Here is a 21,265-nt window from a genome sequence, read left to right as displayed (position 1 = left end):
ATGTTCCTCTGACCATATCTCAGTTCTCTCCAGTTAAATCCTTCCAGGAACATAATTGACAAAAAAATATAGCTTGAGTTGAACTTCTGCAATGGGTTTTACAACAGCTAAGGATGTTTCCAAAAAGATAATGTAGTTAAAACTGTAAATAGAACAATCTGGGGGCAAAGTTCTCAACTTTGATCTTCTAAAAAAGGTAGGTTTTGCTTGCTTTTCTTGGTTAAAGATCCTGTAAAAAATTTGTTTTAAATCATCATCCCTTTATTCCAAGATGCCCATTTATCTCTAAGATTTTTATTATGAAATGCAACAGTTTATTATCGTGGGTTAAGAGTTGCATTCAACCTTCCATAAAAGAACAGTGGGTAGGTCACTGTACTTACTAATGTACGCTCTTGGTTGTCTTTATGCCTGAGCCAATTCTTCCATCAGGAAACCTAAATATAGTGTTGACCTTTAAAGGGATACCTGTACAGATTCAATTGAGCAGGTTTTATTTTTCTATACAAATCTACAACTCATTTATGTTTTCTTCACTGCCTTTCCACTGAGTCTCAGCTTATTAACCGTGACAGTACCACAGACATCTGTCCTTTAAATAACACTCCTATAGCAGCATTTACAGAGAGCATATACATGTTTACATTCTTTCTTCAGCTTTCCTTCTTGCTGGTATTTTTAAATTCAGTCAGTATTTGTCCAAAGAGACAGTCTTATTTTGGAACTCCAAGCTCCAGGTCCATAAACTCTGTGCAGACTGTTGAGGATGTGAACAAGTAAATGACGACATACTTAGTTCTTTCTACATCCCATGCTCAGGTCTGGCTAATGCATTGCCAATGTCCTTTCCCTTTTTTGACAAATGTTTTCTGTGCAATGCCGATTCTGCCACAAACACTTCAGTTCACTTCTGTGCCTTTGCCTTTGTTCCTTTGTTTGAAAGTCGTTTGGCTTAAGTGATGTCTTCAGGCTGAAGCACTGAGGTTTCAAAGTCACAAAATAGGAAATCATCTGTTTTCTATAGCATGTTTTATCAAGACATTTCAACTTCCAGTGTTAATGAATTCATGCTGGAAGTTTTTGTGAAAATCTTTTTAAGCCACTCAAGTAGCTTAAAGGGCAAAGGTCTGCTTTAAAATACTTCTCTAAGAAGTTTACTCCTAGTTTCAGTGGGTTTCCAGGGCACCACTGAATGCTTCCCTTTCTACTTGCATCTTGCATTTTGTGTTGAGAAGTAGTTTCTAAGGCTGCTATTTCAGGATAACTTTAAGGTAACGTAGTGTTGTATATGAGATCTATGTTCCCTATCTCTCCTTCTAAACCCCAAGATACTAGTTTTAGCTTTCACCCATTGCTAAAACCAGTCTCCATATTCTTGCTCGTCAAACTAAATCAGAAAATTAACTTGAGAAGAAAGATACCTGTTTCCTGTTTCTTTATGAGTCCGCCCAAGGTAATGCAAATGTCTGTGTCAGGTTTGAGCGATCAGTCAATTTCTGTGAGACCTAGCAGCTCTGAAAGTTGCTGACCACTGACTTCAACAGATTAATTCTTTTAGAAGAACTAGAAAGAAACTGACAATGAAGAAAGCAAGCAAACATCTACACACAGTGGGAGGAGAGATACTGCCTTGAGGCTGTGGCCTCAAGCCTGTGAAGGTACCCTGCTGAGGTGATAATCAACAGCTGTGTTCTTCATCTTCTCCAGCTTAGAAGAGTCTACCAGTTACTGCACAGGCATGAGGCAGACAAAAGTGATTGGGTAGCCAAATGGCAAAAAAATGTCCAATTGACATTTATTTAAACACCTTAAAAAACACCTTCAGAATGAAGATTCTGTATAGTTTAACAGGTATCATTTACTATGATGTACAGATCCACTGTTTATCAAGATCATTTGGCTTGGCATACTGAAACATTTTGCAATAATCATCTTCATAAATAAAAAAAAAATAGGAGAAAGGTAGCATTGGAAAGAAAATATTAATTCTGTTAATGTGCATTTTCCAACCGTTTCAATGTTTTCAACATTTTGCTGTTTCAAATCACTGTTCACTGTGTTTTATTCTCCTCTTCACAGATCGAATTGCACAGAATATCATTAAATCTCATTTGGAGACATGTCAATATACAATGGAAGAATTACATCAGCTAGCATGGCAAACCCACACATATGAAGAAATTAAGGTTTACCAGAGCAAGGTACAGTCCTGTAATATGCTTTTTCTGCTGCTTGAAATTGTTAACTGTGTAATCTATTTGGCAAGAATACACTGATGAGTTTCATGTAAGTGAAAATAGGCTGCTAAATATCTCTGAGGAACTGGTTACTGAAAGCAAAGGAGTGACACTTCATAAAAAGAAGCAGCAGCTTTCCAGCATATGGACATATGTGCTAATGTTGAAGCTTATGTACAGTCATGGAATTCAGTTTTCCATTTTTGTTATAACAGATCTAAACCTTACGCAGAAATTCAGTTGACTTTATTGTGATCACACCTGGATCCGTTGTTTTAAGGATTTTAAGAAAATAAGACAATATAACTTTGTTTCCTTATAATTTTAAAAACATGTCTGCTTTTTATGTAAATAACAAATATCTGTCACTTATATACAATAGAGAATGACAAACTGAAAGTACTCCTTAAATTGAAGCTATTCAAGATTGGGTGGAAAAATCATCTCATTGCACTATATTTTTGTTCTGCCTCTGCGATTCTCGGATCAAGTTCAGTCTGTTTTTCACTGATACCTCTTCAGATGTAGTCCAGTCAACAGAAATCTCTGTGGCACTTACACTAGTTTCATTAGCAATGGGTCTTTGGTCAGAGTTCAGTTGGCACATTGGCTGGTCAGGTAAGAGACAGGAGAGACTCCAGCTTGTTCTTTGAAATCTGAGGGTCTGGGGAGAATTAGCAGGAACAAAAGAACATCCATTTATGTTTACATGTGTATGTGTGCAAGGAAAATTATTATCAAGGAATCAAATTTTTATGTAATCCATTTCCAGATGGCAATGATATTTTAATTATATATTACTTTAAGTTTCAACTAGTAAAAATATTCTGTTGAATAACTTAACAGCATTTTGCCACTTCTTACCTAAGTGTACTCTGGGATGGATGATTGCATTTTTTATGCAGCTGTCCTGCACAAAAGCCAACATTAGAACCACATTTTAACATAGGGCAATGCATTCTGCTCCTTTGAAGAGGAAATGCCAGAGTTCAGATGACTGGTGCAATCAGCTTGTGAAAACAGCCTTCTAATGAAAAGTGCTGAGTACACTGAGAAGCAGAGATGCTGCTAGCTCTGCCTGGGAATGGGAATGAAGTCTGGGGAGTTCATCTGCAAGGCTAGCTGGAGAACTTAATGCATTGATGTACTTGCTTGCTCACCACTTTGCTTTTTCATGTGTGTTTTCCCGGAAGACCAGAGAAGCTCTGTGGCAGCAGTGTGCCATTCAGATCACCCATGCTATCCAGTATGTGGTGGAGTTTGCAAAGCGCATAACAGGCTTCATGGAGCTCTGCCAGAATGACCAAATTCTCCTCCTTAAGTCAGGTGAGTAAACACCAGAGGCTTGGGACTGGTTTGGCACCCAGCACCCTAGAAATGTGCTCAGCTGTCTTGTTCTGCAAATCATTTTAATTTTGAAGGAGTCCTAATTTAAGTTTGAAGGGGCCCTAACAGACCCCTAACTCTCTTTCATTAACCCTTCTGTATTTTTCCACATTAGTCATGTTACTGCCTTCTAATCTCCTTCCCTCTACAGTCAGTTGTAGTTATTAAGTACATACATACACACAACCGTTGCAAAAACTGCAGTCTACAACCTGACATGTGGTGGAAGGACCCTGCAAATTGAGCTGGTCCAATCAGTCATCTGCCACCCCATGAAATCACTCAGGCCTGCTTCTGTGGTCATCTCTAATCTTTTTAATGAGACTACAGAAATACCCTACAGCCTGTGCACAGGAGGGAAAATCCCTGCTGGTGCCAGTTGGTTTCAGAATAAATGAGAACAGATTACAGCAGTGTGCTCCAGCCATACTCTCTGTGCATGCCAGGTTTGCATGTGTGTGTGCATAAGGGCAAGGGGGAAAAGGCTTTCCTTACTTGTCAAGGAACTTGGTAATTTCTGTCCTCTGGAAAAATCATGACAAGATTTATCATGACTATGCAGTAACACTGCCAAACTCAGGAGGACAAAATGGCATGACCAAGTGAACCACAAGAACCACAACTGGTAATTAATTACATTTACCCTATAATATCAGTTTCTTACTCCCTTCAAATGTAAAAGGTAGGATACCGTGTGAGGCAGCTCATTAAAGCTTAAGTCTTCCTATTTCAAGAGAGGTCTCTTCCTTAAGGCTGAAAGCCCGTGTGATTCAGTATTCTGTACACAAAAGACTGCAGCTCGGTGTGGGGCTGGACTCTGATGGTGGGCACAGGTGCAAAGGGAAGTGATACAGAGACCCTGGGAACATACAGACAACATTCTGGAAAAAGGGAGTTGTAGCACAAAAACTATTCTTTTAAATCTTGTACTAATTTTGAAAATTCTCTAGATACCAGTGCACCCCTAGGAAACTTCCTTCTTTTGACTGGCAAAGCTAAGAACACAACTGCACCTTCAGGAAAAGACATATTTGACTGTACTGTCAGAAAACACTGTTAAGCTTTAGCATATAAAGATATGCCAGGTTTTATTTTCTGTTTCACTGTTAACACTGAGCAGGAAAGTCACGACTTCTCTCTCAAAAGCATGTTTGCAAAAGAATCCTCAGATTCAGAGTTCATTTTACATAACATTTGGATTTAGTTAAGGCATGTTTAAAATTTTTCCTTTCATTTTCCTAACTGCATATTTCGCAGTTAGGAAATAATATGCAAAGATAAAGAATAAAAAAGAAGTCTTCCTTTGGCTAATCAACAACCAGAACAACAGCAACAAAAACAACAAAAGAAATAAAAAAAAAACCCCAACCAAACCAAAACAAGGAAAATAAAAGTAAAACCTATTTTAGGGATGATCTTGACAGAGCTTTAACCTTTATTTTCTCTCTAAAAATGCTTTGTGATGATCTCCCTCTCCAGTCAAATTAAACTGGGATTTTTATACACATTGAATGAAGATGCTTTTTGGTATTAAAAAAAAAAGGTTTAAATATTAAAAAGAAGATTCAATAAATGCCTAATTTTAAGGATAAAATATTTCAAACTGAAATTATTTGCCCAGGTCTAAACTCAGGCTGGGGACTTAGTCCAGGCTGGGGAATTTTTTTTGCTGCGAAGGGAGAAAAAGTCAACTGAAAGAAAAGGTGGTTAGACTGGACCAGCAATGACCCCTTTCTACATGCAAAACAGACAAATATTTTTCTGCCATTCAGAGACATATAATCAAGATGTCTTCAAAGAGTGTCTATCCCTGCTGATGACTCATGTCTTCCTAAATATCTTCTTGACATTTCCTACACTCTGATATTAGGCAGTAATATATGGTTCCTTTGCTCTTTTTTCTGTCTGATAGGCTGCTTGGAAGTGGTTTTGGTGAGAATGTGCCGTGCCTTCAACCCACTCAACAATACTGTTCTGTTTGAAGGAAAGTATGGAGGAATGCAAATGTTTAAAGCTTTGGGTATGTTGCTCTTCTTCTTTTCAACCAGTTACATTGACCCACATAGCGAGAGATTTGTCTTTATGAAAATAGTGACCCACAATGAAAATCTCCAGTAAATGTTGAATCCCCAAGCCTCCAAATGTCTAGGCTGGAACAGAAAACGAAAAAAGGTGAGTCCACTTGCTCTTAGCAGTGATAGGTATTTTTCTCTAATAAAAAAGAGCAGCATCAGGGTTTTTTCAAATGGATTTCTTTGCCATCTGAAGTTTTGATAAAACATGAGTTTATGGCAGCAGCCAAGCTGTTTATCTTCACTGTTCAGTTATGCTTGATATATCAAATCACTGCCACTAATTGTGTCCTGCAGAAGGCAACTTTAGCCCCAGCAATGAGGTGACTAAAATGATGAACTGCTACGAAATATAGACAAGGACTTTCCTAAAGTATTGTTTTGCCTAAAACTTTTAAGTAAGTTCATTTATATTAATTTATTGAAAAAAATTACTTAATTTCTTAACATGATATTGAGTACGTGAAATGTTAATAGCTAAATGGATGTGTTTTGCCCATCCAACTGATATTATCAGGAATTTATTCAGGACCGAATTCAAAGATTTGAGCTATTTCCTTCAAGTGTATATATCACATTAGTATATATTTTTCTTATTGGGTATCATACACAAAACACTCTTTACAAGTTTAAAGCATTTATGAATGTGTATTGGTTGATTTATTTTGGTGTTTATGATGTTTTCACAAATTTTCATAAATATTTTTACTGATAATTAGTAAAATTATATATGGGAAAATTATTTAGTGTTGGTCTTTCATACCTCTTAGATTTAATATCTATCTAGAAATAGTAATTCTTTCCAGCTTGGGAAAATAGTGCTCTCTTCTAAGATGTCCTTGCAATTTTTGTACTTGCCCCTAATTCTTGATAATTTTTTTGCTTCAATGTATGTTTTAGTGACATTTTCAGGTTTGGTGGAATTTTAATAGTTAATGAAAGGCAGACATTCACTCACACTTTTTTGTCACAAAAACAATCCTTTTTCATGGCACGTTAAAGAGCTAATTTCTAGCACTGATTTTGTCCTCTTTGGTCTGCAGGCTCTGATGATCTGGTAAATGAAGCGTTTGACTTTGCAAAGAATTTATGTTCCTTACAGCTGACTGAGGAGGAGATTGCCTTGTTTTCATCTGCTGTTCTGATATCACCAGGTAATTTTTCATTTCAAACACCACACTGGTTTTTTTCCTCTTTGCCCACCTCTATTTCTGCTTACTTAAATATGTGTTTAAGCTGTATTAAGCAATGTTGAGCAATGCATTAAGCAGTGGAAGAATACCTGAATTACCCCAAATACACCTCACTGTCTCATTGGTAAACCATCAGGAATTACACATACTGGAAGTAGATCCAAAGTGTGGGGTAACAGACATGGAGCAGGATTGTGTGAAAAAGCAGTGAAGGCTGACGTTCTTCCAGACTACATACAGAGAAACATGGTATTTGAGGAGGTACATGTTCCTCCTGACTTTCTCAGAGAACACAAACCTCACAGCCCTGAGCAGGTTATATGGTCCATAATGATGATGGGCTTTTTCTGTGGGAATAAGAACATGAGCAGTTAAAATCTATATGGGATCCTGTCTGAATTAAATTCCAGGTGAAATGATGTGATTAGAGGTGCAACATGCTCTTTTTATGTCTTCATATTATAATTCTGCACAGACAAGCATGCATTTAAGTGAGTGATGGCTGGCTGACCACAGAAAAGACTTTTGTGATTAAGTTGACCCAGAAGATAGATCTAGCAGAGAAGCTCACCGTTTAGTGTGGGATTTTTAAGTATACCTCAGGGAACGTAGACACCCAGTTTCCTCCAAGGGTAACCTCTTGAAAGGCCTTACAAAAAACCTCACCATGTGTCTCAGTTTGAAGAGACTGGAATGTTTGCTAAAGAGGATGAGTTATGAGATAGACCAAACTCCTCTCTCTCAGCAATTGTAAATTCAAAATTAAGGGGCTTTAATCGAGGAAGTGTGGAAAAGCAGAAGAAATAACAACCCTTTATTAAAAGGTATATGTATGTTGGCAAGAACAGTAACAGAACATAAAACAACTAGACAATAGTCCTGTACCCAAAAGTCCCCTTCAAACAAAAGAAAAAGTCTGGATACTTCTCTGTCCTTTAGCGCAGTCCTAATCGTGGCCGGCAGGGGGCGCTGTTGGATCGCTGGAGGTGCAGAGCTGCAGTGCTCTGTGTTGTCCTGCAGGGGGCGCTGTTGGGCTCTGTCGGTCACCACACAGGGAGGGGTCTGGGGGTTGGTCTCGGGTCACCGGAGGAGCTGAAAAGAAGATGGGGGGTCCTTCCCCCAGTGGAAGAAAGGGGAAAGGAAAGCAGTTCACCCCCACAGGACTCACTGTTATCTCAGATGACAGTGTCTCAAGGCTCCTCCCTTTTTTCCCGTGGGCATGTAACTCTCCAATGAAAAGCCAGTAGGTCCCGGCTGGAGTCACGAGACAGCATGCGAGCCGATCGGGGCCAGTGGTCAGGCCTCACCAGGACGAAAAGCCAGAAAGACCGGCTTCCAGGCCTTTTCTCCAAAAGTACCTGAACACAGAGCCTGTCTCCGTCCTTGAGAGAGAACTCCACAGCCTGCTCCCTCCCCTCCAAGCAGAGCTAGCCACCTCCTCCCAAAACTCCTCCCCTCTTTCCCCAGCCTCTGGTGGACCATCAGTTAGGAATGCGGCCTGGCCAGACCCTTTTTTTTCCATTCGGCCTCCGTCTTCCTTACAGTGGGGGGCAGGGGGAAGAAAAATTCCCTTCTCAGATTTATCACCTATAACACCATGAATTATTTTTTCAGCTTTTTCTGCTAAAGACTTCCTCTAGGTCACTTTGCCCTTTTGCACATCTGTGGTATAGATTATGTTAGTCAGAATTAGACTAGCACAGATGGTGTCAACATGTTCATTCTCATCATTAATGACACCTACTGAAAGGACTCTTCTCCTTTTTAGTTTGACTTTGAGGAGTTCTTGCCATCATCTGCTCAGAGATGAAATAGTTGAGCTGGTGGCTCTTCATGGTGTTGGGCCAGCATATTGCAGAGATAAAACAATAACCATTTCCACCTCAGAAGTGTCCCAGCTATGTGCAGGCATGAGAGTTGCCTGTCACTATCCCCCAGAGGTCCTGACTTCCTCTGGGAAAGTGGACTTGCAGTGTCCTTGTGGGTCCCTGCTTATCAGCCCTCCCTCAGTCTGAAAAGACCAAAGCTGTGAGGGTGTCAGAGAGATGTGCTTGCTCCTGGAAAACATCAAGTGGACATAAAAATTCTGATTAATTTCTGCAGTTCTACATATGACCCTCTAGTTTGCAAGCAAGAGGATACATGTGGTATGTCCTATTCCTTTTTAAAAAAGAGAATAAAAGAAGCAAAAGTCCTTTATTCATGCAGACTGCTTATTTCTGTAGTCAGTGAGCATGTGTAACTTTAGTCATAAAACACACAGTAAGAAAGAAGTGGTGGGCTACAGCAGCATGTACATGAGTGAAAGCAGTCTCTCATCCATAAAAAGACAGCAAATTTGGACTGAGAGTGGGAAGAAAGGGAAAACAGTCCAGATTGAACTGACATTGTAATTTGCCATTTCTTTTGTTTACTTAGAGAAATAAACATTTCCTTCCACACTAGATGCTCTGGTTTCTTCACAATAAAGACTTTCATCATGGAAATATCACAGAAGTACTTGCACCAGGCTTTCCATCAACTAATACAAGCTTACAAAGTTTCCTTATGGGAAGTATTCATATTCATATTCAAGTTTCTTTTCTACAGAAGTCACCACCCTGAAAGGTGATTATTGTGCCCTTGATCTTAGTGTTTGGGCAGTTTACAGAGAACAGAGTGGTTCTATAGCGAGTAAGGGACCTAAGAACATCCACTAATAGATTTGCTAAGGTTGCAAAGCCCAGTGTCAGACCCATTTTCCATCTAATTCAGAGCACAAATCCAGATTTTCCGCTTTGGGATATGTAACCACGCTGCTTGAAGGTGATTCTTTACCTTGGTTTCTGATTTCAGAAATTAAAACAATATAAGAGTCCATAAAAGTTGCAGAGGCATCTCTACTTGCAAACTTACCAGAGCAAGGTGGTAAGATGCTAACCTGGCTGCCCCCATATGCCAATCCCTCTCCTGAAATTCTGACTTGCCATGTTCCTTCATTCCATTTTAGTTTTTGAAAAAGCAGGTGTTATAAGCTTTCTACATTTTCTTTCCTACACTATTGTCTAATGTAGTGGGCTGTGCACTCCTTAAAGATACACAAGTTCAACACTTAAAAGGAAAAGTATGTAGCTGAAGTGCTGCTTCCTTTATGAGTAGTCACTCATCTATTGACTTTTTCCTGAACTATTGTGAATAAAGCTAGAGTTACTTGGGAAATTTCAGCCAAATTTCCAGATGGTAGAAATTACATTTCAGGTGGTAGAAACCACATTTTGGGAGACAAACTTAACATTCATTATAAAAGTTTTACCTAGCTCTTGTCATGAATTTAAGAACTCTTGTGCAATATACAACATGCTTCATGACAGGCGAGAGATTAAACCTATCCTCTAACTCTCAGTCTATTTTTAAGCTTATTTTTGTGACAGAAAGGTAAATACTTTAAGGATAGACCTCTATGATAAATCTTTTTAGCTCTAGATTGCCACAATAGGCATTAATTTAATGCTGTTGAAAGACGTGTTTTTTCAATAGCATAAATTTTGGCACCTAACCTGTGAAGTCTAAATATTACTGTGTGCTTATTGTGTAGACGGTGCATGTGCTCTCAGGTAATTCTGTTTCTGTGGCCTCTGATGGCACAGGATCCATTGGCTGCAGCATGATTCTCTAAGCTTTGCATAAAGATTATTTTCTTTTCCTGATCATCTGTTAAGTAGCTGAGGTTGAGTTTTGTCTCTTTTCACAGTACTTGACAGTGAACACTTTTTATACACCCCTCTCCACAGAGAGTCAGACAAACGACAGAATTGTTTTCCTCCTGTGATGAAATGCTGCTTGGCTCCAGCCTGTGTGGCATCTGTGCTTATTGAAGCAGTTGACTTATATAATTTCTATGGGTTATTTTAGTGATGGGGATTGTGTGTAAAAGAGCTATAAAAGTGAAAGGCCTTTTTCCTGTACTTTTCAATTTGCACATGAAGATTCATGCCTTGTGATAAAATATATTTTCGTATTTCCTATTTGAAAGCTAAAATCTATACCCAATAATTGGTCTGGATTAAGGGTGGAAGAAACAAATTTGTAGCATGGGAAGACAGAAAGTTCAGTGGTGCTGCAAACACGCTGTATTAATCATTTTGGACTGCCTTGTGGTCTGCTACTTCTCTTTCTTTGTGTTTTTTCCAGAAGTTATGACTTGTGAAAATATAGATATTAAGGACAACCTCCTGCACTTGGGCCTTGAGTTCAATAGAAGCCATATGGGTTTTAAACATCTGTATCTGTAACTGTTATTCTCCCAAACAATCTTCTATTTTGTGTTGTTTAAAAGGAGAATATTTTTAAACAATGAGAAATTTACACTTCAAGGCATTTCAACAACTCATAATTTTTTTGAATTATTAAAGAAATTCTTTTGAAGGAAGCCATTTTTTTATGTAGAATATATTTGGTCTCAAAATTTTAGCCTAGTAAATAATGAGATATATTTTATTTAAATAATTGTATTCTCTTATTTTCAAAGAACTGTTTTGATCAATGTTTATTATTTGTGTATTAAGACACTGAGACAACACGCATGTTTATCACCTTGCCAGCATAAAGTTAGAAGAACACTGATTGTACCAACAGAGAATAATAAAATGGTTGGGCCATGTTTCATTTCTATTCCCATCTTTATACATAACATCCTGTTTTAAATAAAGAGGTGCAGAGCCAACATTATGTTCCTGTATGTTTTGTATATGTTAGTTAAACACTCAGGTGATCCTTTAATGTGTCAAGACACTTTGCCTCTGAAACCATGTCTTCATTACCATGCAGTCCTTCTTCATGGGAATTACGATTGCTGTAAATGCTTGCCAGCATGGCACACTGTGTGCACCATGAGCATGCCCCACATCTGTGCATTCTTTACCTCTTGTTTTCCTTTTTCTCAGATCGAGCCTGGTTAATAGAGCCAAGGAAGGTCCAGAAGCTTCAGGAAAAGATTTACTTTGCACTTCAACATGTGATCCAGAAGAACCACCTTGATGAGGAGACACTGACAAAGGTAAGTTGTTAAAACAAAAAGCCAAACACTCCTTGATCATGACTCTTTTCTTTTTGTAGTCGTTTCTACATGCACTGCCACATAATGTAAGATGAAAGTAGCGCACTGTGTGCTTGCAATGCTTAGGAGGAGATAGGCTTGTTTGATGCTTGTCTCTATTTCTTCTTACTCCATTTTTTGTTCAAAATACTAATCTTTTTAATTGATACCCTATTAAGAATGAGACTGCCTTAAAAAAATAATCCTCCTTCTAAATGTATTTTTGGCACTTGGCTAAAACTTCTGGGACAATTGTTTTTAGGCTTTTATGGTAAGAAAAATGTCTTTTGGATGGGTGGTTTTGATGAGGCTTAGAATATTGCATTCAGTTACTCAGCAAGATTCTAACAGTTCATTTTGGAAACTGTAATTTATACAAAATTTGATTCTTCCCTCTCCCCTTTTTTTTTTTTAATGTCTCACAGTTAATAGCCAAGATACCAACAATTACTGCACTTTGCAACTTGCACGGAGAGAAACTACAAGTATTTAAGCAATCTCATCCAGACATAGTGAACACACTGTTTCCTCCATTATACAAGGAGCTTTTCAATCCAGACTCAACCACTGGCTGCAAGTGAAGGGGATAATAGAATTTTCACGTAGTCATGGAATGCATCACTATTAAGACAAAAAGAAATGTTTTCATGAAGAACTTATTAAAAATGTCACTACTGCAACACTAGGAATGTCCTGCACTTAATAGAATTATTTTTCACCGCTACAGTTTGAAGAATGTAAATATGCAACTCTGAGTGGGGATGTCATTTTTCTCTTTTCTTTTTTTTTTTTTTTTTTTTTAACTGACAATGATTATACGGATTTAGGACACTGTGTGTTACCTTTTTTTTAATTTACGTTTATTGGGGGATGTTTTGGGAGACAGCTGTTCCTAGAATTTTATTGTAGATATACATGAGAATAGAGCAGTACTTTGCAGTATTACTCTTGCTGTTTATTGTTCAAATATTATTTAAGAAAATTCCACTTATTAGATTGCCTAGTTCTATGTTTTTAGATAGTTTAATGCATGTGGAAATTTGTAACTGTCTTGGAAATTATGGTGCATATATGGAATACACACATATATATATGTGCTATATACTTATATATATATATGAATATATAGATAGATATATATATGTAGGTATTATATGCATACATGCCGTCGCTTAAAAATCACATGCTTACATTTAAAGGATGCTCAGCCCAGCTGTAATGTATTTCTTAATCTCCAAGTAATGTATTAGATTTATTTTGGGCAATCAAAATTTGCTTTGCCAGTCAAGAGTTAAATTATCGGTTGCCAATGTGTAATGACAGGATCACTTCTGAGATATGTATAATGTAGTGCATGTGTACTGTGTGTAAATCAAACATCAGGAATGTAACAATGGTTCAAAAGCCTTGTCTGGATGATTTTAGTGGAGAAAGGAGTAGTTGGGTTTTTTCTATTTTCTCACTGTTGCAGGGATAGAGCATATATAAAAGTGAACATAGGACCTGATGTTAGTAAAGTGTCTGGAGTAAAAATGTAGACTATCTCATATGTACATTTTTCTGATTCCACCCATTTTATTTTATATATATTGCTTTGAAAAGTAGTTTCAAGTCTTGGTTTGTTTTTTGCTGAACTCATTAGAAAGGTAGGTTGGTCGTAAGCTCAGTGAAAACCACAGCAAGCCTAAAATATGGCTCTGAAGAGTAGTGGCAGAGGGAGAAAGGGAGGAAAGGAGGAGGAAAGTCAAAGTGGGCAAAGTCCGTGGTTGTTACAAAGGACACTATAACTATCACTGTTTCTGAGAGTCATCATCTAGATGGGACTGAGTTTCCATTACACACATGCATCTATGTATGTTTTAAACACATGCATATATGTATGTATGTATCTGTATGTATATAACTGTATCTATATATATGCATATAAGGATTTATTTTAGGCTCATTTCAGCAGAGGAGCAAAGCATTGGGGTTTTCTTTTTGTCTCTGAATGGACTGTATGTGCATTTGCTTGCAAAACCAAAGGCAAACACAGAGGGGGGTGGAAGGCTGCCATGGACTTAATCTTGTGGATTAATTAACTTAATTAGCAGTCATGATTCATGTATCTGAATTCTGCCAGTGATACGAAACACAGACTTTTTAGCTATAGAAGAGGGATTCAGTTTCTGCTACAGCTCTCTTTACCACCCCTTTTACCCATTGTGAACTTTTCCAGAGAAGTCTCCTCCTGGGATGCCAGCGGAGGGCATAGAGCACAAATAAGAAGCAGCAGCCAGTAGAGAAGAAAGGAAGTGAGACCAGGATCACAAGCAGATACCTTTCTTTATTTCAAACCATAGAGCAGTGCAATCTGAGGCAAGGCAAGGGGAAGCATGTTGGCAGGGAGGCCAAAGAACCTGCCCATCTGCCCGGGTTTACAGCAGGACAGTGTCACAGGAAGGCCCCAGGGACAGAGGTGGGCCCTAGGGTGGGTGCAGAAACTTGGTTTGTTGTAGCTATAACTTAATGACTGGCAGAGCTCTGGTCTCAGTCTTGTCTTTTCTGCATGACCAAATAATTCACTGGCTATTCCGAGTATTTCATGGAGTTTTCCCTTGAGTTTCATCAGTCAGTTTGCAAGTTTGCATACAGGTTTCGTGGTAGAATCGAGTCTAGACAACATCACAATTTGTTTGTTCTGTTTTAGCAATGTCAGAACAGGTACAAGAGTGGTTACAAACTCTCAGCTAATAAATATTTCTCTGTAGGTCCATTACAATGTAGAAAAAATCTGCACAGCAGATTTAGTTGTGCTGAGAATTTTGTTGCAAATATGACATTCTCTTTGAAATTATTTAATCCTATAGAATAGCAATTACTAAAATATCTTTTTTTGCTCCAAATTCAGAGCACATTTCTCTAGTGATTACATTAAAATGTCTTTAATTAACATAATAAAGCATTGCTCTAGATGCTTTTTTATACCACTCTAAGACTGACATTCCTTTATAAGGTGATTTATCTGTTTGCAGCCCCTTTTGCATGGCAAATCCATGAAAAGGACCACAATTCCACTTGTTTTTAATATCAAAAAACTTAATTGTGTCTGTCTACTATTTGTGTGGATTTATTTGGGAAAAAATGAGCCAAATTGAACTCTAGAAGTGCTCAGTTTTAACTGCAGGGAAGTCGTGTTTTCCTTGTCTTTTCCAACACAAGAACACACACATATATATTTGTTTGACATATATTATAAATCTATTTTCAGTATATCAAAAGTAACATATTTAACCAACCCACAGAAATACAGAATAAGTGAATAAGTACTACTGTTTATAGTGCTAACTAATAAAGAGGTTTGTCATGTTTATAAATAGTCCTCCACAATTGCATTTTACATCTTGAAAACGTTTTGTTCTTTTCAAATAAGCTAATTGTTCCTTGAGATTTTTGAGTAATTTCTTAGTCAAGATAACCAAATGGAGATCACCAGTGTAAAAGACATTATTTAATCATTATCTGCAGGGCTTTTAATCCTTAAAGCACTATTATTAAATCACTCCAACCTCATGACCTTTTCAATCAGTAACAATTGTAGCCACATTTTAAAGATGTGGAAATTAAAGAAATAAAAGTTAAATGACTTGTAAGAGACCACAGAGATAGCAATATCCAATTCAGGAATATAAATGGATTCTTGCCTTTTGTCCTAAAAATATTAAGACACTAGCATACAAAATCTTAATTGCCATTCATAGGCATTAGCCTCTGCAAACAATTACGAATATTGCCAAACAAGTTTTTACCCTCCAATAAGGTTAATTATCAGCATCTTACTCTGTTTTTATTACTACTTTTACAGAATTTAAGCAAATAGCATTATTGTTTATTTGGAAAATGAAAATTCATTTTCAAACATTATTTATTTGTAGTAACTGTAGTGTGGTAACTGTAAATATATTTTATTTAATTTTCTCTGATTTGGGATTGGCCACGTAGCTGTAATACTTCTTTTGCCCTTCATTGACTGACTGTAGAACAACAAATAATGATCACATGCTACAGGCTGGATTTTTGTGATTGGTCTTGATACATAGTCATTTACACTCAAAATTTCAAATATTTGATATTGGATTTCACATATGCAAGTTATCCAGAGACTTTAAATAATAAAATAGCATGAATTTTAGTAAATAACTTCATAATTCACTCAAAAAATCGTTTCAGAAAATATTAGTTCTTGATTTTAGTTTGTCTTGGCTTTCATTAGTCCACAGTAGTGCCTGAAGCTCTTCAATTAGATATCCAAAATTAGAATTTGTCACATCTTTCTGTAGTTATGTTTGTTAATTTTTTTAGTGACAAGCTTTTCAAATGAGACTCTTTTTTTAAGGATTGATTAAACTGGGACCTATAAAGAAAAGATATTTAAAGAGTATATTGAAGCTACTACTTCTAGCATTGCTGTCTGATAATTGAACCATATTAATCAAAATTATTCTCGGCATTGAGGAAGCAGATGTCAACTGTCCATTATACTACCACAAAGACTTTATCTTGGTGTAAATACCACTCTTACCTGCTCTTTGTTTAAAGGATTACAAGATTCGTATTTCCTTCTAATGGAGAGATTGCTTTAGCAATTACTAGAAAAGAAGCATGGTAGTAGAAGCCACTTCAGTTGAGCAAACTTATTTCTGAGAGGAATATATGGGTTTTGATTGACTTGTGATAGGCAGCATTTAGAAATTTCTTCTGCAAGTTGTCAGATTCCCTTGGCTCTAACTAGAGTCACTTGAAAATTGAGGCATGTAAACACCACACAGAAGGTGCTCAATCCATCACGAGGTCAGACGTCCTTAGCCTTAAGAGGTCTCCTATGAGTTTTGTGGAGCAGAAGGCAGATGTTATTCTCATGCTTGTATTGGAAAATTTTGACTTCATGCTTCCTGTTATTCTTTTCAGCTCAGTTTATTTCTTCTGTTACCCCTTGGGCTCCAATGCTGTTTCAATACCTATGCCAGGTTACGGTGCTGCAGATGGAGCAGCTACCAGACCTGCCCGTGAAGATGAACTTTATTATGTGATTTTCTTTGTTCAATGTCATGGTGGCAGCTTGGTACGGATATATGTTTCCCTTTGGGATAGTTTGCAGGGATTTCTGATAAAATAACTTCTACTCAAAGAGGGTGCAAAGCTGCTCCTCTGTGCTAGCCTCTTGATCTCCCACCACCAAGCTGTGGGAACTTCTCCAAGGCTTCAGCAGTCTTACAAATTGGTCAGGCAGCTTGGTTAGAGATGTGCAGCTGATGGCTCCTATTCCTGTTGACTTTTCCACCTCTCTGAAGTTGTGCTTCAAAGGTAATTTGAAAGATGTTCAGGTGCCCGGACTCCTCCTCCCTCCTGACTCTTCACTGATTGTGCTGTTTCAGAAGAGCCAAGGTCCAACCTGGAAGGTGGTTCTTAGTTTCAGAGTCATTGGCTGTTGGACATCTCAGGAATATAGGACTTGGCAATAAGATCAAACTAAAACATGGAAGTTGATTTTTTTTGTCCAAATTCATTATGTCTAAACACATATGAAATGGAAACCTGAGACAGAACAGTTTGCTTTTCCCTAGCCATAACAAAGTAGTGTATTTACACCTACCGGCCTGTTCCAGCACTTTCTGCCTCCACTCTAGAAACTAACTCCTGTCTTTGACATCCATTAGGAACAGTGTGTTGAAGACCCCCTCCTCTTCTTTACTTTTTAAGTTTCACGCTTTGTAAATGACAATCACTGCTTGATGCAAATGTTGCACTCTATGCCACTCAGGGATATTTCTTTACTAAAAATAGCTATATAAATATAACCGAATAAGGAAGAGAATGTTAAAGGCTTTGAAGAGCATGGGTTGAGCTGCCCAAGTAAACATGACCCAGACAAGGCTTTCAAGCCAGTGATTTAAAGTAACATTGGTATAAACTGAATTCACTGTCAGCATTTCCTCAGCTTGATCTCACTTCACCCATTGTTTCACAGTCAGCAGAGTCCTACTGACCCATCAACTCATGATGTTAAGGTCCTTTTGGAAACAAAATGTAAGTGAGCTTTGTACAAGTTACAGAATTTAGACAACTGACAAAAGAAAGCGCAGTTTAAGAGTGCTGAGTTTATATACATTAATGTGAGCTTATACTCAAAATTGCTGCAGACATGTAAGAAGAGAGATTAAGACATGGAATAAGTGATAGTTTGTCAGCAGTGATAGGAACACCACCTAGGATACAGAAAAATTACTATAAAGAACAAGTAGGTATGAGCAAGTGGCTAACAGCTACCATTTTCTCTCAGGGATGCAGAATCATAGCTAGCCCAGGACTCTGTAGCAATGCTTCTTCATAGTACGATCAGTCCCTTTCTCACCTCAAGAAAACATTATCTGATTTTATACTGTGCTAGTGAGCTAAAATTTTGGAATGTGCTTATCCCTAGCTTTAAACCACATGTTTTCTATATATCTGTCATTACAAGAACACACACAGAAAGATAAATTGCAGTCAAATAGATTGCCAGTCATTAAGTTAATTTCTTGTCTTCAACCAAGAGGTTGTCATCAGCTCTGAGCATTGCTTCTATTATCACAGTGAGTATGTATGGTTTTCTACTCCCTCCATCCTCTGAACTCCCTACACCTAGAAGACAGATGGACAGCTTCAAGAGGTGGAGTGGCCAGCATCCCTGTGCATCAAGGTTTTCACAATCATAATCTTTACCAACTGTTCCATTTCAATTTATATTTTAATCTTTCAGATTGTTGGGAACCATGGCCAAGTGACTTAAATTCTTGTTAGCATGATACCTTCCCGTTAAAAAAGACAGTCTTCTGGCCAGAGGATCTTGTCTCTCTTTCCTTTTCCTTTTACTCCTAGCTCCTAGTGAGTGAGGCCTTAAGTGATAAATATTCATCTTTGCGCTCAAAGTTGATCTGTACCTGCGGCTTGCAAAGGGGGCTCCACACAAGTGGTAGGAAGCAGGCTCCTTCCTCCTTTTCCTTCATGTCCTCACTTAGCTGTGTTGTCCCTGCATACATTGTCCCTGAAAAACTGTATGACAATGAGCCCAACATCCCAGTAATTTGTCATCCCAGAAGTAGTTTGGAGCTATAAAAGCCACTCGTGTATGCAGTTTGCAGACAAAAGTCATTGTGAAAAGAAGGGACCTAAAATTTCTACAGTGGTAGCTCACAGATCAGTAACTCTCCTAAAAAGGTAGCCTGAATGTCCAGTGACACAATGGCTGTGTCAGCGTCCTCCAAGTGCTCCTTGCATTTCATGTTGAGAGAATAAAGCAATGAACAAAATGCTCTGGGAAAAGAGAGCTATTTCCTGGGTGTTACTGCAGGCGGCGAGGATAATGCTGCTCATAGTGAGTTCAGTAACATGGTATACTACATTTACATATTTTCATCATTCTCACAATTCAATCACACCACATTAGGAGAGTGAAAGAAAACATCATTGGATATAGCAGCAATAAGTAAATTATAAGTGTTTCTTTGTAACTGTACTTGCAGAAATTATTTGCTTTGCACGTGGTCTTCTGTACCATAACATAAAGAAAAAAATTCATCTAATGTAGATATCACAGTGGTTTTGCATATTTGTTGAATTTGTTGGCTATAGCTGCTAATTTATGAACGAAGATACTGCTGTTGAAAAAATTGTGCTTCAGGAAAATGCTGAGGCCTGTGTTTATGACTATACATTGGCAGCAGTAAAGTATGTTAAATTAAGACTCTGTCTGGAGAGAATTAAAAAAATGGCTCCTAGTTTTCTATATTATGTTGGCCCCTTATTTGGGGAAAAAGAATGAAACTGCATTGAAAACCAAGCAAGGGTGGATGGTTAACCACCAAGAACAGGAAAGAACAGGCTTTACCTTGAAGACTGTTCCAGATAAAACCAGCTTGTTAAAAAAAAAAAAAAAAAGCACTTAAACTTGTCTTGATTAGACACACAGCTTAATAAGTCAAAGTAACTACATTAGGCTGTTGACTTTGGGGATTCAGATTCAGATGCACTACATTTGTGGGTTTTTTAATGTGTCACTTCAATGTCAGAATCAGGCAAAAAAGATGTTTTGTTGTTAGTAAGATACACCAATAATCAGTTAACCCTACAGAGTGTGGACCACACATTCTTGTGCAGTATATGGGGATTTATTCGTGCACTTATTTTTAAAAAGCCACTGAGTAGCATAGCTAGTGAACCAGCCATGATAGTCCTTGCCTCTTGCGTGACTGCAGTGTGACCTCTAGTACGCTACGGGGAGCGGCTCTGTGATTGTACTTGTGGCAACAAATAAAGCACAACTGAACTCTAAGCCGATATTAACACTCAGCTAAATCAAATGCATTGGGTATTTTGAGATTTATGCTAATCGCTGTGAGATAATTCCCATGTTAAACTAATTACTCTGGTTGTAATGAACGGATGATATAAATAATATAGGAACCAGAATAGCAACAAAATCCCTTATTTTACAGCTGCACTCTCTGCCTCATCTGATTAACACTAAAGAAGTTACTTAAAAACTAAACAAACAAAACAAGAAGAAAGAAACCTGATTATGTATTGTAGAAATGTAGAAGACAAATAAAATATTTTTTCAAATGTAATTACTTTTAATATATGCTTGTGGAAGGTCTGATATTATGTATGCTGTCTCTGTAATTTTTGCTGTAAATAACTTGGGACAGTGAATACACTGATTTTTCTATGTCTCTGTTTAAGCATAAGACTTTGTAATGTGTTTTTTTTTAAAGAGGAAAAACATCAAAGAGCAAATTATGTACTTGCTTCCTTTAAATGTAATGTACTCTTCAGTTTTTATGGAAACTGATTGTAATAGATAAAGCCTTTTGACCAGCTGTTGATATTTAGTGTATGCTTCTGTTTGTAACTGGGGGGAAAAAATATATGGGACCGTCAATGAAACATGATCTCAGTGAGTCTGTACAGTAAGTATTGTAATAATTCCTGCAGACTGCATTTGACTAATATGGTTTGAAGACAAGTTCCGTAAGCAAGTAATGCTTCCTTACAGCATATAGATTTATGAATCCTTCTGGCATGAATTATATTAATAGAAACATTTCTTTCTTTCCAATAAGCAAAATATTTTTGTATACTTTTAATCTCTTATTCAAATTTGAGGTCAGGTCACTTATTAGCTGTAATCTGAAGCCATAAATGATCTTCACCAAATGCACATTTTAAAGATCATAATGGAAAAAAGAAATTATGTCCAGTTTATCAACAGCTATAATGCAGGCA

The 21,265-nt window shown here is 37.5% G+C and overlaps 1 protein-coding gene across 2 annotated transcripts in view; it reads left to right on the top strand.

Annotated features, from left to right (window-relative positions):
* RORB (RAR related orphan receptor B) overlaps nucleotides 1-20,926 on the top strand; it is a 147,422-nt gene extending 126,496 nt beyond the window's left edge. For both annotated transcript variants that reach the window (XM_032675966.1, XM_032675967.1), the window contains exons 5-10: nucleotides 2,080-2,201; nucleotides 3,431-3,563; nucleotides 5,536-5,643; nucleotides 6,739-6,849; nucleotides 11,811-11,923; nucleotides 12,388-20,926. In XM_032675966.1, coding sequence (XP_032531857.1) covers nucleotides 2,080-2,201; nucleotides 3,431-3,563; nucleotides 5,536-5,643; nucleotides 6,739-6,849; nucleotides 11,811-11,923; nucleotides 12,388-12,543 — 743 coding nt within the window. In that variant the 3' untranslated portion in view covers nucleotides 12,544-20,926. The remainder of the gene's footprint in view (nucleotides 1-2,079; nucleotides 2,202-3,430; nucleotides 3,564-5,535; nucleotides 5,644-6,738; nucleotides 6,850-11,810; nucleotides 11,924-12,387) is intronic.
* Nucleotides 20,927-21,265: the final 339 nt, after the last annotated feature.

This window comes from Chiroxiphia lanceolata, chromosome Z, assembly GCF_009829145.1.
Source record: "Chiroxiphia lanceolata isolate bChiLan1 chromosome Z, bChiLan1.pri, whole genome shotgun sequence".
Lineage (NCBI taxonomy): Eukaryota > Metazoa > Chordata > Aves > Passeriformes > Pipridae > Chiroxiphia > Chiroxiphia lanceolata.
The sequence above is the reverse complement of the archived record's forward strand: the minus strand, read 5'-3'. Positions and strand labels throughout refer to the sequence as shown.